The 24,109-nt window shown below is 44.6% G+C and overlaps 5 protein-coding genes across 5 annotated transcripts; 2 read left to right on the forward strand and 3 right to left on the reverse strand.

Annotated features, from left to right (window-relative positions):
- Positions 1–696: 696 nt before the first annotated feature.
- On the reverse strand, positions 697–2,472 carry PHALS_12760 (hypothetical protein F444_15778; the record flags this gene model as incomplete). Its single annotated transcript, XM_024728376.1, has 1 exon — positions 697–2,472. The coding sequence occupies one exon, from the start codon at positions 2,470–2,472 to the stop codon at positions 697–699; it is 1,776 nt and encodes a 591-aa protein (XP_024578859.1).
- Positions 2,472–2,961, forward strand: PHALS_14632 (uncharacterized protein). The gene has a single exon (XM_024728377.2). It carries the CDS (start codon positions 2,494–2,496, stop codon positions 2,809–2,811), a length of 318 nt encoding a protein of 105 aa, XP_024578860.1. The 5' UTR covers positions 2,472–2,493; the 3' UTR covers positions 2,812–2,961.
- An 8,698-nt stretch (positions 2,962–11,659) lies between these two features.
- Positions 11,660–13,891, reverse strand: PHALS_12761 (acetyl-biotin carboxylase subunit; the record flags this gene model as incomplete). The annotated part of the gene is made up of 3 exons (XM_024728378.1): positions 11,660–12,656; positions 12,711–13,015; positions 13,088–13,891. 3 exons carry the CDS (start codon positions 13,889–13,891, stop codon positions 11,660–11,662), a joined length of 2,106 nt encoding a protein of 701 aa, XP_024578861.1.
- Positions 13,892–14,395: 504 nt separating this feature from the next.
- PHALS_12762 (uncharacterized protein) lies at positions 14,396–15,447 on the forward strand (the record flags this gene model as incomplete). The annotated part of the gene is made up of 2 exons (XM_024728379.1): positions 14,396–14,494; positions 14,572–15,447. 2 exons carry the CDS (start codon positions 14,396–14,398, stop codon positions 15,445–15,447), a joined length of 975 nt encoding a protein of 324 aa, XP_024578862.1.
- Positions 15,448–16,964: 1,517 nt separating this feature from the next.
- PHALS_12763 (l-aminoadipate-semialdehyde dehydrogenase large) lies at positions 16,965–20,888 on the reverse strand (the record flags this gene model as incomplete). Its single annotated transcript, XM_024728380.1, has 1 exon — positions 16,965–20,888. The coding sequence occupies one exon, from the start codon at positions 20,886–20,888 to the stop codon at positions 16,965–16,967; it is 3,924 nt and encodes a 1,307-aa protein (XP_024578863.1).
- Positions 20,889–24,109: the final 3,221 nt, after the last annotated feature.

A 24,109-nucleotide genomic window follows, 5' to 3' on the forward strand; every position in this document is an offset into this window, starting at 1 on the left:
GTGGGGGAGAGTGTAATGGGGTTACACATACCCTGGTAACGGGGGGGGGTGTCACACAAGATGGACGTGGTGTGACTGCACCCAAACAAGAAAACGGTACGAAGCTAGGTAGCCAGTAGTTATGCATGTATTTAGATTTTACTATATATATTTAGGAGTATCTATGCCTTAAAAATTAGGCGGCTTTGCCGCAGATAAATCAAATAAATACAGTTTATAATTTAAGAGAAGAGTTAATTAGCCTTGCGTTAAGGTTCTAACTACTGCCAGCAATTTTTTTAAAACCTCGTTTAATGTGAAGAACCTCATGAATTAGATTTGAAAATTTCCAAATCTAATAAGAAAAATGTCAGTCTAGTACAATATAATACTAAACTGGCGCAAAACCAGTAGAAAGTAGTATATTAGCTCCGTTTTTCAACGCAGGTTACACTTACATTCCGATAGCTCCTGGTAAAAAAACAAAAAAACGTGCACCGAAGGTAGTTTTGTGATCGAAATTCTAACAGTGGTATATCACCAGGTTAAAATAAAATAATATAAAATAAGATTGCTACTAAGACTGGGTTTATTGACGATGACCATGCAGTAAAAAGAGATTAGGCAATATCCAACCGGCACATGTCACGGTCGGCGCAGTTGCACGATGATGCATCAATGGTTGCATTGAAAGACAGGTTGATGGTTGAGCCTGTCTTACACGCTGAGTGGGTGCATCGCCTCGCTCTCCCACCGCAGCATACCAAACATAGCTTCATTGGCTAGCTGGTTTAGCACCTTGTCGTCCTTCTCACCCTTGACGTCGTAGTAGCCCAAAAAATGCGCCTTCCATTGGGACGTCTCGTCTGCACCCCCAATAAACATCCAACCCTGACACTCCTCACCACGAATGCAGTTTTCGGCAGCCTCTGTCTGCACTGTGATAGACTTAAGACCGATATAATAGTCATCGCCATCGCGCAAGCGAAACGCCACAGAGATAAACTCGCGATCCGACAAATCTGACGCCACAGACGCAATTCGGTGTACAACTACGATATCATCCGTCACTTTTTGCAAGATACGAAACTGCTTCACATCAGGGTAAATACGTTTGCACTTCTCAGGAGATGTGATGATATCCCATGAGGCATTCGCAACCTCACGGATATTTTTGTCACTGATAGAGCGCACGGCACGAAAGTTCAGGCACGTACTCGCAGCCCAAAGCTCCGTTTTCCACCCCATCGCATAGCACACATTCGTCTTAGAATTTACCGTCGGACCGAAAGACTTCAGCTCGTTATATGCGTGGCGCACAGCCTCGTGACACATATTTAAATCCACGACCAGTGTTGGACCCTTCAAAGGATTCATCTGGTCGCTAATCCACATTGGGACACCAGCAATTTTCTTTCGATCTACATCGCGACAGTCGCTTGGAAGCGCATTCAAACCGTACTGTATCATACGGGCAAAATTCTCGTGCTGTAACAGCTGCTCTTTAAGCTTGTTGTTGTCTTTGCGTAATGTCTGCACCGTTAGCATCTGCTTTTCATACGCCTCCGTGAGGGCCTGCTCGCTCATACCAGCCATCTGAGAGCACTGCTCTGTTAGATCACCTCCAATAATGCGGATTTGCTCCTTGAGCTCCGCGATACGATCCCGCAAAAAACTTTCCTCATCTTTCTGTTTTTTTCGGCGACGACGCGATGCGTATCGAACTTGTTGGCGTCGGCGTTCCTTCTTCTTCTGCGTATCGTCCTCATTGCCGTCCTCGTCACTACTTCCCCCATTGTTGCTAGATGTAGCGAGTGCACGCGAGTTAGACATTGATTTAAACGCCGTTGATGTCGGTACAATGGCGCTGGGGGGTACGGCCGCCTGTCGAGGCGCTGAAGAAGCCGCTGAAATGGGGGCACCTAGACTTGCAAGTGTTCCAATATCTCCCGAAACTGCCGATGAGCTCATGTTTTGCTGCTGCATAGCGACGCCCATACTTGCGCCATGTCCAACGCTATTTGGTCCCAATGGATTCATGTGCATGGAGCCGAGTATGCCACTTTGCTGCATGAGCGGAGTTTGAGCTTCAATGGGAACACCCTGCGTCCGTCCTACCTGTAGCTCAGGTGTCTGGGATTGTGGAGGCATCATGTGTGGCTGATCATAGATGTGACCAGGTATCTGCCCAAGGTGTTGCTGATGACCGCTAAGACCTGTCGGGTCGCTCCCTAGCGCACCCAACAGATCATCCACAAACCGTGGGTCGTCCTCTGGAGCCACCATGCCAGGCTGAATGAGGCCTCCCAAGTTTCCGTGTTGGTGTATTGACGGCGGCTGGTGGTACATGCCATTATTCATAGGTAGTGGATCAAACATTATGTCCTGCATGCCGTAATGATGCTGCATACCAGGTTGTGGCTGTTGTGGCATTCCGTTAGGCATTCCCACACGACCCGCAGGCATCCCATACGGGTTAGTTCGATGGTCCATTATTAATGAGAAGTCGAAAGGATGGGAAGAATACCGACCAGAAGAAAGATTTGTAAGCTGTTTTTCAGCTCCTCGTTGCTGGCAGATTGGTATGTGCTGCACTCATCTGTCCTGGTGGAATTTGTATTGCAATTCATTTCGGTGGATTTTAGCCAATACTATCGGCCAAACCTCACAGAGAGGGGGCGGCATCAGATTTTGTGTGCTGACTACCCGTACATGTACGTATTTGGAAAATGCTCTGAGTACAGGAATGCAAAGAATTTGAATACATGTCATTTTTTAGAGCTAGTCTGTGTAAAAATTCTGGCTAGGCAGCAGATAGTTGTTGCGCGCTAGTAGCAGACTCTTCATAGCCTCAGCAATATGGCTCGCATGTTGTTTGCAGTTTAATGGAACTGTTACAATACTCGTCAATTGCACCGACCGGATAATTTTCATGAGCAGCTGTCGCTCTGGCTTGAATTTTGAAGTGCTTCGCTCTGCCGGTACATTGGCAACTCGTACAGTAAATAATCAAGTTACGTCACCTCTTCATGCCGATTCAGCATAACAGATCTAATCTTAGCTCCCAGTGTTGTGTTATCTCCATTTAGATTGACAGCATTCATTACTGACGTCCCAGCTCTAAATGTTGCTGTTACAACAAGCTTAACATGCTAATTACTGTATCACAAAATATAATCAAGCAGTTTGGTATCATTTCCCTGACGGGAAAAGCAAATTTTGTGCAAAGGATGCAGATAGTGATGCGGCTAACTTTGGCGATGACATTGTACGTCCAACTTGGCCGAATCCAACATAATTTTGCGCTTTAGTTGTCAAGCATTATGTAAGGCGCTGTAGGACGTGCGAGCTTGTATGTGTTACATACAATGCGATTTATTATGTAAGGCTGGAAGCAGAACAAGCACAATAACATGGATTACATGTTGAGTGCCCTCAGTCATGCACGTCGTATCGCATGCCACTTTAGCAACGAAAAAAAAAAATCAGTCGAATACATTTTTAGAATGGAACATATGGCGAGATTACTAGTCGGTGGCTTGGAAAAGGAGTTCGAAATAGTGTAGAGTTTGAGCAAATTGATTGATATGCAGTAATGAGGCCTAACAGGTTGCTGAGAGAGATTTAAGAGCAGGAAGGAACAAAACAGCAGGGTAGAATATATTTATAAATATCAGTTTTTTTATTAAAGTTAAAATTATGTATTTAGATATGTACCTACAAGTTAGCACCTGAATACCCTTATTGTGTAGCCTTCCTCGAATAACCTCAAGTAAATACTTCAGTTGACTCAATGGATAACAATAATATCGCATAGCTCTGTAGAGTATGCCACGACACTGGGACCGTGTATCACACAGTGAGTGGAATAACACAGTGGTGTGGCCGCGAAGCCACCACGTGGCAGAATCACCAGTATTATTATTTAGGTTCTGCCACATTAATTAGGTACTACTATATTAATTAGGAAAATCTATAGTTTTAAATATTGGCGGCTCTGCCGCAACTAAAACAATGAATCACAGTTTCGTTTTTGAACAGAAGTGTTCGTTTGCCTTAATAAGGCTTTAGTACTTAAAAGTCGCGGGATGCGATCTGCTCTACTTGTACTGGTTCTTTGAAAGGACGTAAGGTCGGTGACCTTAGCTTAGCTTTCTCTAAGCAAAGAGCTACGGCAGCCCCACTACAGAAATTGAGATGGTCACAGATTCGGTGTAATTCAGCGGCACAACAGCGCGTCAACCTTGGGGTCTCCGAACAAACAAGAATGGACACCAACACGCAATAACTTGATGAAAATGCACTCTTAACATCGACGGAAGTCGAAGGTGTTCGTATGGCTTAACTAGGCGCATCAGATTTGCTTGAAGATTTGTCCACACGTCCAGGGATGCGAGAAATTGCGGACTATGACCAAGCGTTATGAGCTCTCATCTCCGCAATGACGTCAGAGTTTCTCCCGAAGGCATTAACGGTTACTACTTCATGTAGGATCATCGAACGGTTGCGGCTTACCGACATCTACTGCATCTACTTTACCTCATTCAAAGAGTGTCACGAATGACGAATGGGTATTAGAGGTTTGAGCTCTATAGGCGCAAATCTGAGAGGAAGAGAGAACCTTCCAACTCCTAGGCAGCCCTGTGGTTATCGTAAACGTTCCAGCTGCGTAAATATTGAGTAGCTATGCTTTGCGTGCCACCTTCGCTCTTGGCTGACAACTTTCTATGCAAATGCGGGTCGTCAAAGTATCTGATGAGAAATACTGAGTTTAGGTTAACGCGGATCTGCTTATTATAATAACTTGTTTGAAGTGTACATCGTGGCGGTAGAAAATAAATGGGCCCTTTCCTCCGAGTCGATGTAACGAGTGATGTCTTGACGGTGTAACGTGTACCGAGTTACCCAAGATAACGGCTCAAGAGTTAGCGATTACCAGTTAAAACCGTAGAAAGTTCGAGAAGATTCCAGAAGGAATAATATCAATGTGGAAGAAGCCGTAAACCTTCCATCTGTTTTCTCTATGACCAGATTGGAAGATCAGGAACATGTGGCCCAATAAGAATGCAAGGTATATGTATGTAGATAGTTTACAAGTACATAATTAGTAGAACGACAAGGAGAAACACGACCACTTTTCCAATTTGCCTTCAACTCCACACACACGTAACATTTGATTGAAATTGCTGGTCCCTGCTTCTGAAGACCGTCGCCGCCATAGCCATAGCCAAAGACTTCGTCGCCGAGACCGCCTCTATCGCGTTTACTTTTCTTGGACTTTTGAAAAGACTGTGTGATTCTTCTGTGTTTCAAGGCTAGAGCGATCCAGTTAAAAAAAGAAGACCCATCGAAGACTTACCTCGCGAATCTTCTGCACATGTTCGAACCCACTCTATTGTAGAAGTTACCTCAGTGGGAAGAACGTAGTTGATATTGCGAGTGGCTATAAGCACCTAGTAATATTAGCCGTTGTTGTGAAAGAAGGAGAAGCATGGAAGAGAGAGAATGAAACAAGCGTTTGCATCATTGGCTATAGCGTTGGATCAACAACAACATGTGTTGAATGCTCTGGTAGAGGCTCAAGCAGATCAAATAAATGTTCAAAGTGCAATTCAACAAGAGCTCACAGCGCAAAGAGAGCCGCGAGAAGTGAGAAGCGAAATGAGAGTAGAAGGACTCTCGATGCCAATATATATGGACGAATGGATGAGAGCGTTGGTTTGAACGTTCGTCAAATGAATAAGTTTTTCAAGGCGAAGAATATCGATCCGATGCGGAGTAAAGAAACGCAGCAACGATGTTTAGAGATGATGGCAGCCAATTTAAAAGGATCCACCGCTCCTTGGTACCAGGAAAAAGTGCAGTCGACAGGAGCACTGCCAGAGACGCTCACAGAGTTCGAGCAAGAAATTCGACGGGATTTTGAGCCTGCGGATCTATAAGATCGATTGAGAGATGAGTTTTTCAATGTAAAGCAGAAGAATTGCAGTGATTTGATGGCATATGTTGGGGGATTCAGGATAATTTTACCCAAGTATTCGAGATGTCAGAGCGTGACAAGATAGCTATGTACAATCGAGGATTGATAGTGCGTACGAGAGAAGAGGTGAAATACAAGAATTGCAGCACCGTTACGGAGGCCATACAGACAGCGCTAGGGTTTGAAGAGCGCATAGTTTTTCGAAATCAAGACTACAACGAGAGATACAGAGGTTTAAATCAGAGAGACGATTGAGTCAACGCGAACCTGAAGATATTGAAATGGACAATGCAAATCAGAGAATAGAAAATGGAAGACGGGTGAATCAGCAAAGAAACAGTACTCGTCAGAACAAGACATGCTTCAGTTGTGGGAAGCAAAGACATTATGGTGCAGAGTGCAGACAATCAAGACGTCATAATAACAAGGAATCAAGGCCATCGAAGCACAGCAACAATTTAGAAGAGTATATGAGACACAACAATGTGGCTGTGCAAGAAAGAAGCAAGCAAGGAAGAGGGAGTCTCTGTAAAAGAGGAAGTAATTGAAGTGTTCAGATAGAACACCAGCCAAGTGAAAGCGCGCGAAGAGAAAGCAAAGATGCGCGAAAAGCGAGAAAAGTCCTGCATGCTGATGGACCGAATGGAACTGATGAATGGAAAGCAACTCAGAATCCTCATCGATTGCCAAGCAACAGACATACTCTGTCGAGCTGGGTTTGGTCAAAATGTTGCTGGAAGCAAAGAAAGTCGGATTGAAGGCTTTGATAGAAAATGTTCCGAGACAAGAACGGTAAATGAGTTGAGCGCATCACTCACATTTGATGGACGGACTTTCAAGGATCTGCCTACGATAAAATGAAACCTTGGAGAGAACGAATACGACATCATATTGGGAAAGCCATGGTTTCCTGAGTTTATCCGAAGATAGATTTAAAAAACGAATAAGCTCTTAGAAGTAGACATGGATAAAATAGGAAAGGGCAAAAGAAGCCAGAACAGAAAAGAGCCACTACAAACAAGTGTCGTATCGGGTACAGTACAATAGACCATGCCAGCAGAGTTGAAGAAACTACTGGATGCATTCCGAAATGTGTTTTATAATGAGATACCCGATATACTGCCTCCGAAACGAGTTGTCGAGTTTGACTTGACATTGAAAACTGGAGTGAAACCGAAGAATACATTTTGATTACCGAAAGTCGATCAAAAATCATTGGATAAGTCTGTGCGAAATTTGGAAAGAAGGGTTGGATCCAATTGTCAAATAGTGATTGGATTTTAAACATATTTGGAGTGCCGAAAAGAGATGCAGAGGGGAATATGCTTTCTCGTGCCACATGGCTCAAGACTGCGATAGCAGACACGCCAATTTGCTGGATATTGGACTATCGTCATATCAACTCTGAAACGGAGATACAAAGATTTCCCTGCCAAACATTGAAGACCTGTTTGATCGAGTGTTTGGTTTGAGAACCTTACGAAGATTGATCTTGCGTCGGGATACCATCAAATGCTAGTGGTTCCAGAAGCAAGAAACTACAATGCGTTTCGCACGCACCGCGAAGTTTATAAATGGTGTGTTGCGCCTATGGATATGGCTGGGATGTCAGGAGTATGGTCCAGACTCATGAGATGTCTCTTTGACATGTTTCTTTTGTAGTAGTTTATATGGACGACATTTGTGTCTTTCTAAAACTATGAAAGATCACATGAATCATTCGAAGATTATTTTTGAAGCATTGAGGTGAGGAAAGCTGTATGCAAGACCAACGAAATGCAAATTTAGAGTCGAGGAAGTGGATTTTCTAGGACATACTATATCAAAAGAGGGATTCATTGTAAACTCGAAGAAAATACGCGCATAGAGAAATGACCAGAGCCGACTACTCGCAAAGAATTGTTGAATTTCCACGACTAGCAGGATATTACAGAAAGTTTATCACAGACTACACCAAGCTAATCTTGCCACTGAGTGATCTGGTGGAACCGTCTTCGACATGGTGTTTGGATGAGAAACAGCGTAAAGCGTTTCTGACAATCAAGCTTACATTGCAACAAGCGCCAGTGTTGCAATTGCAATGTAAGCTTGATTGTCAAAATATTGCATTGCAACAAGCGCCAGTGTTGCAATTGCCAAACTAAGATCGACCATTTATTATGAGGATGGACTCATCAGGATACTGCTGTGGAGCTGTGGTCTCACAGCAAGGTGCAGACAGCAACGACCGTCCTATATCTTTTAATCAAAGAAGCTGGGCCCACATGAACTGATCTGGCCAGCACATGAGAAAAAGCCGTACGCTATCAAGCCAAAATAGAGTTTTTATCTGTACGGAACGCATTTCGCCATGTATACAGACAATTCGGCATGCAAGTGGTTTATGAAGACGGCGATGGCTACGTCAAAGTTGACACGATTGGTTTGACTTTTCAGTCGATTCGATTTTACATTGCACCATCGACCAGGAAAGCTGAATGTTGTAGCGGATACACTATCACGACCTCCGTCGAAGCAAGTTCATTTTAACATCTGCCAGAAGCATGCGTGCACGAAGGAAAGCTACAAACGAGAGATAACTGCGAACGCCACAGAGAGCGTGTTGCTGCCATGTCAAGCTTGTCCGATCGTGACATGGAAATCATGCCTGGTACACTTTTCTCAGGGGAGGAATCGAGCAAAAATAATGGTTGAGAAACCACAGCGTCATGTTGTCAATCATTCAACGATGACTTCATACAGTATAATTGGGATGGATGCAGATACAAAAGAACGATTCAAGGAGGCCTATGAGAAAGACACTTTGTTCGCCAAAAGTTAGGAAGAGAGCGCTTTTACACTCAAAAATGGTTATACTTCCTCAAAACAAGTAACCAGGTGTGGAGACTATGAGTATCGAGCGATCCAAGCCTCAGAGGAGAAGTTATATTGCAAGCTCACGATTCGAGCAATTTTTTCTCGCATAGGAACTCGACGAGCACAGCTAAGTGTATCACAATGGTACTATTGCAATAAACTTGATGGTGATGTTAAATTGTACGGTTCAACCTGTGAGACATGTAATCGCTACAAGACTAGCAATTTGAGAGCGAACGGAAATTCGATACCTATTGTAGCACCTAGTGAATGCTGGCGTACGATTTCAGTGGATGAGATAACAGGATTACCAGTTTTGAAAGGCAAAGGCGTCATCATGACTGTTGCGGACAAATTAGAGAGTCAAGTATATTCCAACTTAGATAACAAACGATACGCTACAAGCTGCAAGAGAGTTCTCTTATCACGTAGTGAGACTTCAGTGATTACAAGTGATCGAGATCCAAGGTTTACTTCAAACGTTTGGAGAGAGTTGATGAATGGCATGGTAAATGACGATATCTGGAAGAGCACAAGCAGATGGAGCTACGGAGCGTCAAAACGGAATACTCGAGGACTTACTGAGTTGTCAAGTCTCGTACTTGGAGAAGACTGGGTAGATCGTCTGCCAACGATCGAGTATGCTCACAAAAGTTTGGTGCACACTTCACAAGGAATTTCGCCCTTCGGAGTGGATACAGGGAGAGATCCAAAAAATCCCGTCGTCAACCAATTGATCAGCTCAAACGAGAACGCTTCGAATTTTGCAGAACATCGCAAGAAGATAATTAAACTTGCGCAAAAAAGTCTGGAGCTCAAACCATAGAAAGCTAACTATGACAAGAAACGATCGAGCGTCATTTTAAAACTTAGATATGCTATTACAAGCGACCAGAAACTTGCAACTGAAACATGCTTAGACAAGTGACAAGAATGAGAAGCCAAAATTGGCACCGTGCTTCATTGGACCATTTAAAATCACTCAAGTCATAAATGGGAACGCCAGAGAGCTTAAGTTGCCAAGGTCGATGCTGATAATGCATCATGTTTTTATCGTGGACAGACTGAAACATTTCAAGGAAACACCATAAAGTCTACCCAATACCAAAAGCTACACCAATCATTCTCGATAGAGACGCTAATGAAGAATTGTTCATCGTCGTAGCATTACTGAAGAAACGAAGAGTCAATCGTAAGCAAGCATATTTGGTGAGATGGCATCGAAATATAGAATATGAAGCAACAGGGAACCGGAGAAAAATCTGAAACATCTTTCTCATTTCCAGGAATTGATCAGAGAGCTATACAAAAGAACTGCTCAAACACAAGACGGCCAAAAGAGATATGAAACAAGACATCAGGGGGAGAATGTGATAAGTGATGTCTTGATGGTATAAGGTATGCCGAGTTACCCAGGATAACGGCTCAATTACAAGGTAAAACTGTAAAAGGTTTTAGAAGATTCCAGAAGGAATTTTATCAATATGGAAAAAGCGTTAGCCTTCCATCTGTTTCTCTATGACCGGATTGGAAGATCAAGAACACGTGGTCCCATCAGAATGCATAGTATATATTTCACAAGTACATAATCTTTCCAATTTGCCACATCGCGTTGCAGTCAAAGAGGGGTGAGGCTCAATTCCGGGGCTGTGAAAAGACGATAACAATGTAATGGACTTAAGAACCATTCAAAATGCAGATTACGGGTACGCCATAACTAAATGCCAACTTTGAGACTGGTCATAAAATAGCCATAAGTGAGGTCTATCAATCGGCAAGAAATGGAGTTACAAATAGCAGCTTTTAATAAAGGTCATTGTAGGTTGTGCTCTATAGAGACCACAATGCTGATCTATGAGATCAAAACTTTTTTCATGCAATCAATAACATTTGATCCAGGGAGTATGGATAGATAACACGGAATTTGGTGATGCAGCGTCTACGTCAATTACTAGTCACAGTTTTCAAAAGTGGAAGCAGTAATAGAGCTTGTATGTGGAGCTTGATTTGATGCGCGACACAGTGCAATCTCTTTTAATCCTATTTCTCAAGCAGGCTACGGTATGTGCAGCCACAACTAGTGCGCCCTGGCTCCGAGGTGTCTCAAGCAAGACCTGGAGAAATCTTGACAAATATTATATTTTAGTGATGATAACACCGCTATGGATATCGACGTGTCAGCTAAGGACTTACTTGTGCGGCGGAAGCACAATTATTTGGCAATGATGCTGAGCTTGTGATGAGATTCATTGCGCTGCTTCAACTCTGCTACAGTCAAGTAAGCACAGCTAAGGCTTGTATACTTGAACATGGCCCGTCGGTCGATCTGACGAGAATCATACTTTGAGGAGTTCACGACTGAAAATCTGAACTCGTTCTACTCAATTGTTTTGGTAGAGGATTTGGCGACGCTACACTGCCTGCTGAATTCGTCAGCGACTGGAGCTGCTTGAAGCATGACAGCTTATACTCAGCATTTTTTTAGATTTACTCTCCAAATATACTGCAAAAGAAAATTCAATTAGCTAATAAGATATTCTACGGATTTCATCCGCCTGCGCAAATCGTGCGATAGCAAATCAAGTTTATGGTTGATCAATGATCTCATCGCCTTTGCTAGTGAGTTGCCAGAGAGTACGTTATGGGATTGGTTGAATTAGCTAAAGCGGCTTGATATCCCTAATATTATTGTTCTGAGAATTAAACAGAGTGAAAATTCAAATTTAGTGAGTTTTGTTTGTTACGGGTAGTCAAAAAGGATTATCCTCAAAGACAATTCAGGACGCGAAGGAATTAGTACTACGTGACCAAATCATGAGAGAAACTTTTGACTCTTTTTCAAGTCTAGTCAAGTTCCACCAGCACATGGCCGTCCGTAACAAGGCTATCTTTCTCGCAAAAAAGCTGCACCACCTTTCCAGATTTTGGTGTTCGGATGGTGTGTTCCATCTTCATGGATTCCATGATCAGCAACGGCTGATCGGCTGCAAGTATATCACCGATTTTCACCAACACCGATACAATCTTACCTGGCATAGGTGCAGCAATCACTCTGTGCGCAGCTTCACCTGATCCACCCTCAGCTGGCTCAAAAGAGGGCAGTGGGATGTGAAATTTGTAGTCGTAGCGTTGGCTACTATCGTCGCAGAAGATGTGGAGATTCTGCCGGTGAATCACAGCAGTTCCTTTAAAAGTCCGATTGCCCACGCAGAACTTGAAGTCCCCTTTTTTGTCAATCGTCCCACTGACTAAGTAGTTTTCCTGACCAGAATCACTGTTCAGCATCACATGATACGTGTTTTTCGAGAGGCACTTCATTGAAATGAAAGTCGAGCCCCCATCATGATCAATAGAAAATTTCCTTTCAAGCATTTCCAGCGAACGGAAGTGAGATAAGGAATCGCTCAACCATGGTGATTGCAGCTCATCATAACTAGTTCTAGCAGTGAAACATTCATTATGCTCCAAATGAAGCAAACTTACAGCTCCCAGTGCCTTGGTATAAGCCGGATACGCTCCCAATGATCCAAGAACATCGGCGTCAAACTTGTCGAGAAAGCTCGTATCAGCACCACCCTTGCGAAACATGGCGTGATCTGCTGTGCGAATCACAAACTCTATATTCGTAGGAAGACCCACAATTTGGTATTCGTGCAATGCTCTAGTCAATCTATCCAAGGCAGCTTGACGGTTATCACCATGTACGATGAGTTTGGCTATCATTGGATCGTAAAAAATTGATACTTCATCGCGCTCAACAAGGCTGGTGTCTACACGCACGTTTTTTGTTGTGCGAGGCAAACGAAGATGTTGCAATATTCCGCTTCCAGGAAGAAAGTTCCTATAAATTGTTGTCAACAGGCGCATTTAGTGTGTAAGATAACGATCAACGTACTTGTAAGGATTCTCTGCATAAATGCGTGCTTCGATCGCATGACCATGAATTTTTAGATCCTCCTGTCGAACCGGGAGCTCTTGACCTGCTGCGACTTTGAGCTGAAGCTCAACTAGATCTAGCTTGGTGATCATTTCAGTAACTGGGTGCTCGACTTGTAGGCGCGTGTTCATTTCCATAAAATAAAAAGATTCGTCTTCATCTAAGAGAAACTCTACCGTTCCGGCACCGACATAGCCAACGGCCTTGGCAGCAGCGACAGCTGCATCTCCCATTTTCCGACGCAAGGCCTCTGATACATTGGGCTATGATAACATTACGCAAGTTGGTCATCAAAGACACGACCGATACAAAAAAAATATCAAATTGGTACTCACTGCAGGTGCTTCTTCTAATACTTTTTGATGACGTCTTTGAACACTGCAATCACGCTCAAAGAGATGAATGACATTGCCATATTTGTCTCCGAAGATCTGAAGTTCCACATGTCTCGGCTCTCTCAAATACTTTTCAATTAGCACTCGTCCGTCTCCAAAAGAGGCCTTCCCCTCCCTCACACATGCGTTCAAAGCATCTTGAAAGTCTTTATCTTCATCAACAATTCGCATCCCTTTGCCTCCACCCCCAAAGACAGCCTTGATGAGCACAGGATACCCAATCTTTTTCGCTTCATTCTGTAACGTCGCAAGACTTTGATCTTCACCGTGATATCCTGGAGTTACTGGGACACCGGCCTTGATCATGATATCTTTTGACGCACTCTTCGAGCCCATATCTTCTATGGCCTGAGCCGGTGGACCAATGAATTCGACACCCGCTTTAAGACAAGCACGGGCAAAAATCGCATTTTCAGACAAAAAGCCGTAGCCCGGATGTATCGCCTCCGCCCCGGAAATGCGACAGACCTCCAGTATCTTAGAATAATTTAGATAGCTCTCACTTGCAGGCGCAGGTCCTAAACGATAGGCTTCGGTGGCCAGCTTCACATGCTGAGAATTGGCGTCAACATCACTGTAAACGGCCACGGTCTCTATGTTAAGCTTTTGAGCTGAGCGTAACACGCGCAATGCAATTTCACCACGATTTGCCACGAGAATCTTGCGGAAAAGGCGAGTGGCGGTTGACATCGCACGTAGAGACCCAGATCCGTTAATTGGTCGATTGAGGTTGCGAGGAAACATGGCGGACACAGCTTTGCGTGCAAAGTGGAGAGATGCAGTATGGCCGCTAGTGCGGTTGAAGAAAGTAAGGCATAAATTGAATCAAGGAAAGCACTATTGCCCCCAATTTTGGCTATTTGCCCCTCCAGAAATTCATCCATGGATTAGGAAAATATTTTTTTTAAAGAGAAATCCAGCTATATATAATTATTGAATAGTATACTTGTATTTGGGCTGTGAATAGTTGCAGAACCTAAATAGTGAAACGAGATTTCCTAAAATGAGATAAACAAATAATATTTGTTTATCTGACAGTTGAGTACGGGATAATATTATTATCCCGTACTCAACTGTCATCGTCGTATTGGCGCAAACCGGAAATCACCTTCAAGTGCTATCATGACGGGCCTTGGGATTGACAGACGAAAAAGACAAACAGGGAGTCGTCTTACGGAATGTCTTTATTCCATCAGAGCAAACATCTTCAAGAAAATGGGGCAATGGACGATCAGAAAGACAGAGATAATGCGCGACCATCCAACCTCCGAAAATATAAGTGGTTTCTCGACTGCCGGGCGATTGACTGGAAAAGAAAAAATCATCTTTGAGACAAGGCGAATGCTGGTACTAGAACAGCTCAAACTCTGGCCTTTTCGAGAGACAAAACTGGAAACCTGGTCGAAAATATAGAGTTTCCTGAGGGGCGCTCGCCGATCCAAGCACTGTTCAATATTTTGTGCTGGAGACTTTATCGTCAATATAATGGTGCTTTGAACGGCAAAAAAGAGCGGCCTTTTTGTTTGTCACGAGAAGTCGGCATAAGATGCAAGGCGTTTCAGCGATGTGCTTGTCCTGGATTGCACCCACTTAACGAATTGATTAGGTATACCATTGCTCAACGTCGTCTGGATTACGGCTACCGATACCGTCTTAACGCTTATATGCAACGAGACAAAGCTCATGTATGTTTGGGTGCTCCAGTCATTCAAGCTTGTGACCAAGGCACGATTGTTGACACTGATCGAGAGGTTGTGTTGATGACTGCACTAGGCGTTGTGTTGTCTTGTGCGCAAGATTTGTGTTGCGTATGGCATGTCATCAAAAACATTCTGGTCGATGCAAACAAAACGTTTGTAAACACATACGACACCAGTGCATTTATGGACGGCTGGGGCCTGCTTGTCTACTGTTCCAACGAGCAGGCATTGAAGACAGCTGAGCCACATTCACAACACAAACGGCGATCAAATCTAAATACGTTGGTCCAATATGTGCGTGGTACTTGGCACATTTACAAAGACAAGTACTTACGATGTTGGACTGATTGTTTCCCCTTTGAAACCACCAAAACCTCGCCCAATAAGGGCGACCTCTATGTCGTTAAAAGGATTCTGGACATCGTAAATAACGAGCTACTCACGGTATTTAACAGGATTCGTCTACTTCTGTATCCGCAGATTACAAAATTGAATATCAAAATGGAGTCTCACAATACTGCTTTGGCCCATAGCCAGGATGTTGAGCTCATGAAGCTGCTGGTAAAGAAGGTATCAGATATGCATTGGAGAAGACTCTGAAGCAGTACAATAACTCTTTTGACATAGATGACGGTAATGAATGCTTGGTATTGTCACGAGCAAGATTTGGCATTCCGTGCCGCCATGAGATCAAGTGATGCATAAAAGGATATCGGGAATTCGACATTGGCGAATTCACCGTCGGTGGTAATTGGTGGCACCTCCAGATATAAGAGAGTGCTGTTCACGACAGTCTATCATACATAACACACACGCTTGTGCGATGAGAAGGCGATTCCTGACGTAGAGGGAGAAAGACAGTCCCAAAACTGGAGGGGGAAGGACAAAAGACGTTAAGGGTAAGTATTTCAACTATATCAATTCGAGTTAATGGCTCCTAGTTACATGCAAAACACCCCAATTGCTTCAATAGGTTTTACTGATAAAACCTTGAGCTCCTGATTCATACAATAAAGGGTGTACTGAGGTTGTACATCAGCTTGAACTTTGGTCGTACGGAGCTTGAACTTTGAAAAGCTTGAACTTCAACTTTCGTAGAAAAAATCAGTAGAAGTGGCAACTCACTTGAATGACAGATACACGTCGGTCTCTTCACCAGTACATTTATCCAAGTAAGACAGCATTCTGTATCATACAGAATGTGAGTGACTTCATATAGGATGTAACTTAGGCACATGGGAACACTATACTGCAATCTGCTTTTCATTAATTCCCACAATACATACAGAAGCATGTAATAGCTAAGTAAATGTAGCCCATTTCACCAGTTGTTCAGCCTATTGCTGCAGCTACTGAACTATGTTCGTCTTCAAGAAAGCTTTTTTCAATGACCCTTGAGCAAAGGTTGTATGAGGCCGACGAATGTCAGGTATCAGTTGTCATGACACGTTTGGTTTAGGCAAATCAGGCGCCATTTGCAGTCGCTTTTCAACCCGGTGGTAGTGACTAGAAAGCGTCGTCGTCCGGCAGGGTCCACGAACAATAAGCCATACCAAAGCGTAAAGTCACTCGTCGAGTACATTTCTAGTCGCAAGTGTTGACGGTCATTGCAGCGGAGCTGCCGTAGCTTTGCGCTTTGAGGAAGCGTAAGTTAGGTCGCCGACCTTTCGCTCTATACAAGTACGAGTTTAGCGGATCGCAATCTGCTAACTCCAAGAGTGATTATTGCCTTGACCCAAGGCTAATTAACTCTTCCGTTTAAATCCAAAACCGACTTTATTAATTTTTATCTGCGGCAAAGCCGCCTAATTCTAGATGTATAAATTTTCGTAAGCATATATAGTAAAATTTAAATACATGCATGACTACTGGCTCGTACCGTATTCTTATTTGGGTGCAGTCATGCCCTGTGACCAGGGTACGTGTAACCCCGTTACAGTCATCCTGGTCAATGCACAAATGCGCTAGAGGTCGGCAACAGTGATTTTTCTTTTAAATAAGAATAAATTTCCTAAATCGAGAAGTATTTAACGGATATGATTGGTAGCTGCAACAACATCCACTGTATGAAAACTGTCGCAACAAAAGTTGGACCCCCTACGCATAATCTGTAATACTCACCACTTGGACGTATATATGGCAAGTAGCGCACGATTGATCGTCGGACAGGAAATTCCTGCGGCATGCAGTAGTTCCGCTGAAAGCGCAGAATCAAAAATCTTGTTGCTCAAGAGGTAAGGCTCAAATGTCTCAAAACCCGCGGCCAACTTAATGACTTCCATCGGGGCGTCTGTTTTGCTCGCGGCTTGGATCAAACAGCGCTTCCACTTTGAATACTCGACTACTGCCAGCTGTTTGTTAGTCACAGCGGCCGTGAAAAGGTTAAAAAACTCATCGCTTCCCATTGGAGGCGATGGATTCTGGATGTGCAGCGTCTGACCCAGCGCCTCAGCTGAATGCAGCGCAGTAAAGTGCACAATGGCACGAGCTGCGTAGTCCACTGGAGTCATGTCAAAGAACCAGTTGGAGCGAGCGGGCACGGCATTCAAACGTGCGCAGCCTTTGAGCAGCAAATAGATAAAATCATTAGTGTTCCATTGGCCGCAAAACGAGGATGGTGCCATGTTACCCGGTCGTAAAATTGACACAGGTAGACCACGATGAGCAGCCTCGTGACACATTTGTTCGGCCACCCATTTGCTCTGCGCATAGCCATTATCAAGTTGGTCGGACAGCTCGCTTAAGTCGGCAGTCTCAACGAATTTGGGTACGTCTAATGACAATGGAAACACCCCGTTGGTTGAAATGTAGTGCACAGGCTTGACTCGGGTCTTGGCCAAACCGTTTGTCACGGCAAGACGCAATACCTCTTGCGTCCCTAACACGTTGACACTTTTCAAGGCAGAGTACGGCTTTACCAAGTTTACTTCAGCTCCATTATGCACGATAGCATCGATTTCGGTGGCCAGCATCTTAAATGTATCGGCGTTCAGTCCGAAAAGAGGCTGCGCAAGATTGCCCGGAACAGGAATCACTCTGTCTTCCATGTGGAAATGCTGGGCTTCATCTAAGAGTGCAAACTTCTCAAGCGCATCATTGATGCGACCCAGTGCCGCGTCTTCATCCGCAGCCCGAACCAAGCAAAATACGACGCTCGTCGAGTATTTGAGCAAAGCATGGAGTAGATGCGCACCAAGAAACCCCGTCGCACCAGTCAAAAACAAATTGCGCGGCGGCAACCCCACCATTTCTACTCGGTAGCGACTGTAACCGGCTTTACGCGTGGCAGCGGGATAAATGGATGCATCTAAAACAGATTCTAACGGAAGAACCATCTTCTTATTTACTTCGGCAACCTTCACATTGACTTCGCTGCCTTCATATTTTAGCGAGTGATCAATTCGAGACGCAATAGCGCACAGCTCGGGCGAAACGAGGATGTCGGCGAGGGTCAAGTGAACGCCAAAAGTATCGCGAATACATGAAACCAGACGAGTCGACAGCAAACTGTGCCCTCCCACATCAAAAAAGCTTGCTTTACGGTGTAATACGCTATCATTCTCAAGACGGAGCAGCTCCAGCCAGATCGTTGCAAGCATCTTTTCGGTGTTTGTCTGAGGCAAATTCACTGAGTCCACTGTTAAATCGATCGATTCGCTGCGCAGTTTCTTGGCCTCTTCAATAGATGGCATCTGCTTGCGATCTAACTTGCCGCTTGCGCTGTTAATTGGAAGAGCATCAAGCTGCACATATAGTTGTGGGACAGCATAAGGTGGAAGCATTCCCTCAAGAAACTTGCGTAAAGTAGAAGCATTTGGCAGTTTCTTCCAATCTTCGGGTACAATGTACGCAACCAAACGCTTGTCCTCGCCCTCGTCACCTTCTGTAAGTACGACTGATGTGGACACTAGTGGATGTTGCGCCAAAGCTGATTCGACAGCACCCAATACGACACTATACCCGCGAATTTTTACCATAAAGTCACAGCGACCAATGAGTTCGAGATGTCCATTTGGCAAAAAGCGAGCTCGATCTCCCGTTCTGTAAACAGTCTCTCCGAGCACAACATGCTTTAAAAAGCGTTGCGCTGTTTGTTCCGGGCGATTAAGGTAACCAATAGCTAAACAGGGTCCACCGACATACAGCTCTCCAGGCACTCCGATGGAAACGGGTTCAAAGTCATTATCTAGTATGAATACTTTCACATTTGGCATAACTTTCCCGCAAGAGGCATATTTGGTAGACAACGAGTAGTCATAGTCACTCATAGCAGTGAGATTCACCGCGCTTACGTCGTGACACTCGGAGACGCTGTAAAGGTTGTACAACTCGCATTTAGGGAAGAGACGAACGAAACGATCACGTAACTCTAGCGTCACCACTTCACCGCAAAGCCACACGAGTCGCAATTTTGATAATTTTAGCAATAGATCGTTTGGCGAGCAGGTATCAAGAATTAGCTGCAAAAGCGACGGTGTGAAGAGGATGCGCGTGATACGGTGGATAGCGAGGAATTCTACAAGCTTAATTGGGTCGTAGATCGTATTGTCGGGGATAATATACAGCGGTCGATTCCCAAGCATTGGGCGCAACAGTTCCCACACGAAAAAGACATGGCAAGCCACTCTGTCGTCTGCATCAAGTGGACAGTGGGTGAGACGCCAATTGTAAGAATGCACAGCTCCACGGTGAGGGCAGCAAATTCCTTTTGGGACACCAGTTGTTCCAGATGACATGACCACGTAGGCTAAATCATCGGGGTGGGTACTCGTTCGGTCGATAGGCATCAATGGGACTATTTGCTGAGCAAGTTGCTCAAGCCAGCCATTGTCCATCTCCAGCGCTTGCTGCCAAGTCGGTAATCGGTTCCTAAACTTTTTCTTTGTAAGGACAATAGTCGGTTTGGATTCTTTTATTACGCGCTCAAGAAGATCCGGTGGATATACGATTTCTAGTGGCATGTAGGCCCCGCCGGATTTTAACGCTGCAATATAGGCGATCACGAACTCAATACAATGCTCCATCAAGATCCCAGAAATGCAATTCGTCCGTACGCCAGCGAGAAACAAAAAGTTAGCAAGTCGTTCGCTCTGGTCGTCTAATTCGCGAAATGTCAACGTTTTTCCCTCGTAATATACTGCAATGTCGTCAGGTGTCCGCTTTGCTGCTTCGTAAAATAAGTCATGCAAGCATTTCTCCGAGGGATATGAATCATTTTTCGAGTTTAAACTGCTGATTAACGTACTTGATTCCAGCAGAACAATGGAGGAAACTTGCTTTAATTTGGTAGTAATACATTTAGAGACTGCCTCTTGACTCTCAGAACTCGTCAGAAAGAAATGGCCTCCTGAAAACGTTTCGACATCCAGCTCAAAGCCTTCTGCGCAAACTTTTTCCCACGCTTGTAATGATTTCACTGAAGCAGACGTATCATCTGATCCACCAAGCACAGTTACATTGCTACGAACCTTCGACGTTTTCTGCTGATTTAACCACTGTATGAGGCTATTGTGCAATTTAAGATCGATACGCAACGCCGTCAGTAGCTTCTGACGCTGCTCTGGTATTTCAAGCAGCTGCTTGTCCGTGCCACCCCACTGCTCTAGTAGTTTCAGAAGCTCCGCATCATCCTGCAGCACTTTGCTATCATTAAACAATGTCCAACAGCCTGGTCCAGCAGTCCCTAGAACGAACATGTGGCGTGGTGTTGGGTATTGGCGTTGTTGAAGATTGTGCGTCAATGCCAATGCCATGAGTGCACCAAGACTGTGGCCCACAAGTACAAAAGGCTTACTAAAGAAATTACAGCTTAGCTGCGAGCAGATGGCGACTAGAAGCTTGGAAGCGTCTGGCACCACATCCTCGGCCGCCCACGTCCAATCGACACCCCACAATTCTATGTCTAAACCGGTGGCGCGAAAGTTTTTCGACCACTCAAAGCCCAACGTATGCGACACACCACCTGCATGAGGGAACACCAGCACGCGCACTGGTGCCACCTCTGCCTCTATATAACATGTTGTGGTCACTTTTGGGACCATGATATTGTTGTAGAGTTCTGTACAAGTGTTCTGCAAGATACATTTCAAAAGCAAAGTATTAAGGCATTGTGACCCTACACTGTGACGTCATGGTGCACTTTTCTCTCCGTATAGTGACACTAGGCTATATCACAGTACATTACCCAAAAAAGAGTGCATGATGAAGTGTTATCGGGGTTACACGTACCCGTGTGTGTGTCACACGAGATGGGCATGGTGTGACTGCACCCCAATAAGAATACGGTACCAGCCAGTAGTCATGCATGTATTTAGATTTTACTATATATGCTTAGGAAACTTTATACATCTAAAATTAGGCGGCTTTAAAAATAAATAAAGTCGGTTTTGGATTTGAACGGAAGAGTTAATTAGCCTTGGGTTAAGGCAATAATTACTCTTGGAGTAAGCGGATAGCGATCTGCTAACTCGTACTTGTTCTAATTTTGGAACGCTGCAAGTGTCATGAGTAGTATCTGGGGCGATGTGACTCCTTAGAAAGAGGTCCATGGGACACGTAAGCTGCTAGCCTCATTGGAACCTGGTCACATTGCACAGATGGAACTCTTACTTAAAGAGTTTGCGTGTAACGGGTTAAAATTGTACGAATGACGAGCTGATAATCAATTTGGTGCAATTGTTTCGAACACTGTATTCACACCACACTATTGAATAATTGTGCATCATCGTGAGGACCGAAGTACCGGTATCCATGAAGATGAAGGACAAAAACGGAGCCGTAGCGCGTCGTGCTTGCAATCTCCAAGCTAGTAGATCGTTCGCCGTGAATCGCTTTCTCGTTTTATAAGTATGTGTGTTGCGTTTGAGAGACTGTTTGTGAACAGCGCCCTCTTACACCTGGTAGCACTTCGAGCGGTCTTTCCAACGACACTTAATTTTGGTTTGACGACGCGGCTGTTGAGCACGTCGCGCATTCCCGTACTAGCCATATTCTTGTCCTTGTCCGAGCGACATGGAAGGAGTTAAGGTAACACTCGGTCCATCGGTACCGCAAACCGAGGTGATGACGGTGAGATGTTTCCTCATTTGTCTTCACATGAGTTGATGGTACTCGAGCGATTGGAGAAGCTGCAGTAGTCAGCTTACTGCAGTCGTCTTCTCCGGATAACCAGAAGAATGCTGCCGTCAGTTTCACGCAACATGAAAATATGGAATTAGAAGCAGGTCGCAACCCCTGTTTCTTCGAACAGAAGGATGCCGTGGCTTTGTACCATGGTGGAGAGAAGAGCCTATCTCACGATGGTTTGTCGAGTTGGATGGAGCTATCACTGCAAGACAGCTGTGAGAACCTTTGCAGGAAGAGTTGTTCGCAATGTCCAGGTCGTGCGAAGAGATGGGCGTTTTTAATTGCTTTCTTAGCTACGAACACTTCAAAGTCGAGATAAAGAAGGGTTTTGAAGTGAGCTCCTTACCCGTGCCGAGCATTTGAAGCTTCGTTAAGGTCTTCACGACCTGCACTCGTATACATAACGTACTCGCTACTTGGTATCGAGCATTCTCGACGAGCCAATTGACGTTTCAGCGCAAGTTGTAACAATCATGGCGGGCTTGAATGATGGTTCAATCCGGAATCATTTGTTTCGTGAGTATCCCAAAACGCTGGATACTGCCATCAACCGTGCGATGTAAGAAGAGTTCAGCATCAAGCAAGCCAAGTTGAATGACTTCGAACCATGGTATGCCGGTATGTGTGATGGTGGTCCAGAGCCGATGGACATCTCGTACACTTCTACACCTGGAAATGAGCCTCCTCGGAAATTGTTTCCGTTGTGGAAAACCGTGTCATATTGTCCGAAACTGCAGAGTGCTTTGTCGAGTCGGCAACAGACACAGGGTGCTCGTTCGGATAACCACAGACGCTATAAAGATCGTCGATTCGAACGCTCCCAAGGATAAAAAACGGGTACGTCCAGTAGGGGCGGGACTCCCAACTGGGCCCGAGAAAAGTACTGTGGATGTTGTGGATACACAGAACTCTGGCCCTAACTTGCATGATGCACATACAGTTTCCACTATGAGCGAAGAAAGTTTCAGACAAAGTGCGATTTTGCTTGTCCAAGTAGTATTAGTAGATGGTTAGAAACCACTACGAGCTTTGACTGACACTGGTGCGTCGAGCAACTTTGTTCGAGCGCAAGTGATGACTGGGCATGGTGTTAGCCTGCCCAAAGAGAAAGAAGAAATAATCATTCGTTTAGCCAATAGATCTAGAATGAAGATGCCAAAGCGAGTATTTGCTTGACAATGAAGGCTTTCCGAGGTGAGGATGAGTTTGTCATACTCTACCTTGATGATAAATCTGATATTATCCTAGGTATGCCATGGTTAAATCGTTATCTGCTTAGCATAGACTGGGTGAATATGATGAATGTCGTCAACAAGTCGTGCTGGGCTAGTTAGAGCTGCATGACGATGAACGAAATAGAATGGGGATATGCTTCTGTTGAAGAAGTCAAAGATGTCTCAAGTGACATTGTGGTGTGCGATGGCCCCCCATATTCACAGGACAAGCCCAAGAAAACGAAAGTAAAGACACCAACTGAAGGTGGAGCGGTCAGGTGCCAGAAAACGACTGTCTCTTTTGTGGAAATCATAGTCGATGGTAGTATGAAGAATAGTTGGATCGGAGGTAAAGACCATTACAGAAGAATAAAAAAGCCACTTTCTAACACTATACCTCATCCTTTTTAAGAAGATTAGACAATGGCCGTTCCATTTCAGCATAATTTGCGCTATACTTGTGCAAGTAGTTGATGAGGCCAAGCAACCTGCGCAAGTCCTTTTGTTTCTTGTGGACTGGCGAGACCACAATGGCCTCGACCTTAGTGGGATTCGCTTTGAAGGCAACACTTCCCAATGAAGCACCCTTAAAAGGGAATTTCTTCCGCGCCGAAGATGCACTTATTGGCATTGGCATACAACTTATTCGTGCGCATGCCCTCAAGCACCGCTCTCAAATAGATGATGTGGTTTTCCACTCCTGTCCTCCCGTGCCCCGCACGAATGTAGACAAAAATTTGTCTGTATATACGCTTGATGGGCCTTAACAATTGCGTCACAAGGCGATTCAATGTTGCTGGTGCATTTGACAGCTCTTGGAGCATCACCAGCCACTTCTAGAGCATCCCGCTCGAAGTACTTACCGCTGTCAGCGGAATATCACTCGCTCTCATGAGCAATTGATAATATCCATCGACCAAGTC

Source organism: Plasmopara halstedii (genome assembly GCF_900000015.1).
Source record: "Plasmopara halstedii genome assembly, contig: Scaffold_650, whole genome shotgun sequence".
Taxonomy (NCBI): domain Eukaryota; phylum Oomycota; class Peronosporomycetes; order Peronosporales; family Peronosporaceae; genus Plasmopara; species Plasmopara halstedii.

Coding starts and splice junctions, on each gene's coding strand:
- PHALS_14632 (XM_024728377.2), top strand. CDS start 2,494: ATGGGAAGAATACCGACCAGAAGAAAGATTTGTAAGCTGTTTTTCAGC.